The sequence below is a fragment of the Aristolochia californica genome, unplaced genomic scaffold, assembly GCF_029961685.1.
Source record: "Aristolochia californica isolate CCGP_79_NKW_82.1479 unplaced genomic scaffold, dmAriCali1.0.hap1 SCAF_76, whole genome shotgun sequence".
Classification (NCBI taxonomy): Eukaryota; Viridiplantae; Streptophyta; class Magnoliopsida; order Piperales; family Aristolochiaceae; genus Aristolochia; species Aristolochia californica.
Window position 1 is genome coordinate 47,501 of NW_027182275.1, and position 5,421 is coordinate 52,921.

The window sequence follows — 5,421 nt, forward strand, 5'->3', positions numbered from 1 at the left end:
TCCATGGCTGAATGGTTAAAGCGCCCAACTCATAATTGGCAAATTCGTAGGTTCAATTCCTTTCGGATTTCTTATAGTGGAGGGGGCGGGAGGGGAGAAGGCGAATTTCTCATTCTATATTTTGGGGGAGCTATTGTGAAGCCTAGAGAGGCGGAAGCGGCAAATCGCTTCTACCGAGTTCCCCAACTGCAGCTTTGCTTAGTAGCTTAACTCTTTCTACTCTACTGGCGTGGCGCTGCTGGATGCTTCTGATCAATAGGAAGAGGAGGAAAAAAAAAGCTGATGATGAGCATCTATTTGAGTCGATCATTTCCAAGATCTAATTCCAGTTTTTTCTTATGTAATGGAAATGCCTCACAATCTCAAGTTTTACGCTTAAGGGAAGACATGTTCTTGGTGGATGCAGGACCTGGGACCCCCAGAATTTGTATGCAAGATGAGCCTACAGGAGTGCCAATCAACCGAGCCACCAGGTTTGAGAATAAGGTTGGATTCCTGGATGTAGTGGCTGGTGAATCACTGATCAAAGAGCAGATTTTGGAGAGATTCTTCATCGATCTAGTGGCCGGTGAATCACTGATCAAAGAGCGAGCAGCCGCCAGGTTTAATGATTTGGTGGGATCCACAGATGTAGTGGCTGGTGAACCGCTTCTTCTTCCACGAAGATTCAGACAAAACCGAGCTTGGATGGAACTGAACAAGATTTGGCGAACGAATACAAAGGTCAAAGGCATTTTTATGGAAAAAGTCAAAGGAGGTTATTCAATAGCAATCGCAGGTTTCATTACTTCTCTTCCATCCCGTCCTCTCAACAACACTCAAAGGATAGCGAATGATCGATTCACCATTGAGAGCATTAACCCCAAAAGGACGAATATTGTGGTGTTCTAACAGCGGCAGATCAAACAAGAACTTGATGAGCGAAATCCGCGTACGAAAAAGAAAAAAGAGAGAGAATTTTGCTTTTCTTAAGCGCCTTCTTCTCCTGATCCTGAGAACACTCTATCACCTTAATCCATTCTTTTGTTGAGGGAACAAGCAACTCCGGGTTGGTGTGGTGCAACCCTCGCCTAGCGCGAAAGGCTCTGTAAGACCTCGCGTTAGCGCAGCCGTTTGATTGCTTGCCCTCTATTTACATAGCGAAGAAAGGCTCTTGCTCGAATGCGTGACTGCGGCGCGCCTATCGCCCCGGCACTCTCAAATGCATGTTGGGTTGGGGCCAGCAATCAGACTGCAACTAGGGAGACGAAGAATGGAATTGAAGGCAGAGTCAAACTTTGATTTGAACACCAACCAACGAGTGGCGGATTTGGATGGACAGAAGAGGAGTAGCGCGCTACTTATAGCAGCCAGTGAGCGGAGCGCGGATGCGCTCGCTCAAAGCCATACGCACACTTCCTGCGCACAAGCCCACTTGCTGCCATGCGCACATGCCCCTCTCGCGCGTCAAGCTCTATTGCTACAGGGCTACGCACAAAGTAGCAAGAGGCGCTTCTCGCCCCCCGCATGGCCACACCAACCCTCGCCTAAGGTAATCGCCTCACGGCACTCTTGCTATCAGGTATCAAGCCCCTGTACGCAATTGGGCCATAGGGGGCACTAGCCCACACGCCCGCGGGCAGCAAGTGCCTTAGGGCTTGTGCGCTAGCGGCCCTATTGCAACAGGGCTTGAGCGCGGCTTGACTTGCCTGACTCCATAGGGGCCCAAGCTCTTGCTGGTAGCCAGTCTTTCACTTCAAAACCGGAACTCCCATGCCTTTCTTGGTCGGACCAACCCAACCGGCGATTTCCGACAAGTCTTTCATCATTTGGAGAGCAAGAAGCGGAACAAAAAGAAAGCTTTCTTTATATTTATGGATAACCAATCCATTTTCCAATATAGTTATGAGACTTTCCCCAAGAAATGGGTACATAAAATGGAAAGATCGGAACATGGGAATAGATCTGATACCAATACGGACTACCTATTTCAATTGTTGTGCTTTCTTAAATTTCATACCTATACACGGGTTCAAGTTTCGATCGATATTTGCGGAGTTGATCATCCCTCTCGAAAACGAAGATTTGAAGTGGTCCATAATTTACTGAGTACTCGGTATAACTCACGCATTCGTGTACAAACCAGTGCAGACGAAGTAACACGAATATCTCCGGTAGTCAGTCTATTTCCATCAGCCGGCTGGTGGGAGCGAGAAGTATGGGATATGTCTGGTGTTTCTTCCATCAATCATCCGGATCTACGCCGTATATCAACAGATCATGGTTTCGAGGGTCATCCATTACGAAAAGACCTTCCTCTGAGTGGATATGTGGAAGTACGCTATGATGATCCAGAGAAACGTGTGGTTTCTGAACCCATTGAGATGACCCAAGAATTTCGCTATTTCGATTCTGCAAGTCCTTGGGAACAGCGTAGCGATAGATAAATTCAGAATCAGAATAGGTCCAGTCCAGGGGACAAATCAATAGGAAATGCTATTTTCTTCGTAAGAATAAGAATGAACTTCTATGAAATGAAAGAGTTTCACGGGAATTGTCTTGATCGTCGGATATCATTGAAAAGAAAAAGAGTTTGAAGTGTTCTCGAACGATTTCCTGCAATTCTTCCCAGCAAGAATAGGCCAAAAATCTTTATAAAGCAAAGGTCGCCCCCCTATTGAGTAAGGCAATAAACGCTCACGCGGGTCTCAAAGCGCCCGGCGGCGCGAGGTTGATGAGCAGGGAGGGTGCATTTGTTCTAGTTGGCCAAACGGCCATCCCCCGTCTTCCCTAGCCAGGGATTAGTCATTCAAGGATCAGTTGATGCGCCGGGATGAAGTTCTTCGGTGCTGCTCCAGGACGAACAGTAGAGGCACATGGAGGTATTGGCTCTCACTATCGATCGGATGGAGGGAACCGCGGCGCCAGCAAGAGCTTGGGCCCCTATGGAGTCAGGCAAGTCAAGCAACGAGCGGAGCAGCGAAGCTGCTAGCGCACAAGCCCTGTTGCAAGAGGCGCCTCACGGCCCCCCTATTGGCCACACCAACCCGGAGTTGCTTGTTCTCTCCAAGCTTTTGCATTCTATAGGGCGAGTACCTTCGCTTTCTAGCTGCCTTTAGCGCGCTATAGCTTTATAGCTTCCAAAACCGATGGTCGAGTAGCTTTGCTTCCTCTCCCTGGATGCTGATCAGCAAGCCTCACCGACGCAGGTCATGGACGCCCCTGTTCACACAGATCTTTAGTTTCAAAATCTGCAAAGAAGAAAGGTGCCGCGATGCCCCTTCCCCAACGGGCCCCCTCTCGTAACAAGAAGCATCAACCGGTTCTTGGAACCTTAGAGGGCCGTTGGCGCCATGTTCAAAGGGCGCTATCCGACTTCATCAAATCCAACAGAATCTATATCATGCTTGCTTAGGAAACGAAAGTCCGTTCGGAGCACTTGGTGGCCACTGTTAACTCTGTGTGGAGTGGATGTGGTTGCCTTTGCTCCCCCTCTTGAGGTGCTTATGGTGGCATATCATATGGATTCTTTGGGATAGATCAAAGGCAGATGGCAGACAAATGCACATAGGTAAGCATTCCATCACTATAAAGCTCTATCATGCGGCAACAAATTTGAGAAAGATCAAAATTTCTTCCCCAGAATCGAAAGTTCAAAAAGAAAAGAAAGAATGAATTTCTTCAATGAGAATGAAAGAAAGAAGACATCCTTGCAAATTCATGTTATCATTCATGCTTGAATGAAAGAAAGAAAGAATGAAATTCAATGAATGTTCAATGATCAAATTCAATTACAATTCATGTTTCTAAATAGAATGAAGAAATTCCAAGTAGAAATTAAAACATCTGACAAAGAATGAAATTACAATTCATGTTTCATTTTCTTTTCATTTCAAATTGAATTTCAAAAGAAAGAAAAAGACTGACGCCGCTACATGCAGAACCACCTTTGTCACCCACCTCCCACCTATCCTACACACAGATCTACGATCTTGAAGATAGGCTGAGTGAGGAAAGAACCAGACGAGCATCCACAATTGGAGCTTTAAAATTCAAAATCGTCTGATGAATGGCATACTTCCCTAACTGGGAGTCAGTTTGACGAGCTGACCGGTAAGGGATAGCCGAAGAGAGGGAAGTAAGGGCTTTCAGGGTTGGAGTCTCAAACCTCACTCTCCACCAGCTAAAAACATTGGTACGATCGTGGTGAGCACCCCGGACACTCGTTCGTTGCTTTCTCCTCTGTTCAGGGGATGGGCTTACATATACTCTTGGATACCTCCGGAGCCACTCGCTGTCACTTGATTTTTGATCTCTTTTTGGCTGAGACGATCCGTGATATGCTTAGACAATACTACTAAAAAGAAGAGAGGTGCTGAGGTTTGGAACAAACTAGTAAGCCGATAGACGAAAGAGCGCATCGCGTCTTCGTCTGATTCACTTGACAGAAGCACGAGTTGGACGGAGCGAGGAGCAAGCATGAGCGCATGCCCGAGAGCTTACTTGCAGCTTTAGTGCCCTATCGCGTATGCCCGCTCCTACCTTTAAGGCTAGTATATCTTCTTCTTTATTGGTAATCTTTCGAAGAAGCAGACTCCAGCAATGAAATGAATATTGTCCCATTCCTCCATTGAAGGAGGGGGAAAGAAAGGAAGCAGAGTCCGGAATGGACTATAGGAAACTGAACAAGAAAGTTCAGTGTACATTAACTGTAAGCGGCCGAAGCTTTATTCCAAAGATCTGCTCGCTGGATCTTCTTCTTCCTTATGTCTAGCCCAGTGCTCCGTAGAAAGAGAAAGGCTCACTACAATATTCCTAATGAAACTAAAAGAAGCACGGAAATGAGACCAAGGTTGGGGTGCTCTATGACGAAAAGGAAAGACCCAGAGGTAGACTCCAGGAATGAAAAAAGAATTAGGATTTAGTATTGAATTGGGACCAAAAAGCATCTAAGGAATTGAGAGGGATATAAACACACTACTAGTTGGCACACTAATAATCGCACTCAACCTTAGATGAAGGGCCCATTGGGTCTCAACCGATACCGAAATCTTGTGAGATCGCTTACTTACAGATTCCTACTTAGCGAAAGAGTACTCCACCTTAAGAGATCGCCGATGCCCAGATTTTTGAGCACGGAGGTCCCAATCCCATGTGGCGTCGGGACAATAATAAGATAGACCGGCAAAGTGAAAGCCAGAATCAAGGAAGTTAAGTCACGTCGCCATGTCATTTCCAGTGTTACAAAGATGAAGATGATGGAATGGTTTGGCTTTTGACCATCTGATCAATAACCTTTTCCAATATTTCGACTTTTAAGTAAAGTGAATTGCCTGAGATAATCCGATCTTCTTGATTTTTGTCCCAATAGATCTCTCCCGAACGACCAGATTAGGTACCATCGTACAATTCTAAGCTAGTTTTGAAAGCTCAAGAATTTCA

The 5,421-nt window shown here is 46.1% G+C and overlaps 1 protein-coding gene across 1 annotated transcript in view; it reads left to right on the top strand.

Moving 5' to 3' along the window:
• LOC137938056 (small ribosomal subunit protein bS1m-like) overlaps positions 1 to 891 on the top strand; it is a 1,617-nt gene extending 726 nt beyond the window's left edge. Inside the window, exon 1 of the mRNA XM_068783094.1 lies at positions 1 to 891. This exon is cut by the window's left edge and continues 726 nt beyond it. Coding sequence (XP_068639195.1) covers positions 283 to 891 — 609 coding nt within the window. The 5' untranslated portion in view covers positions 1 to 282.
• The last annotated feature ends 4,530 nt before the right edge of the window (positions 892 to 5,421 follow it).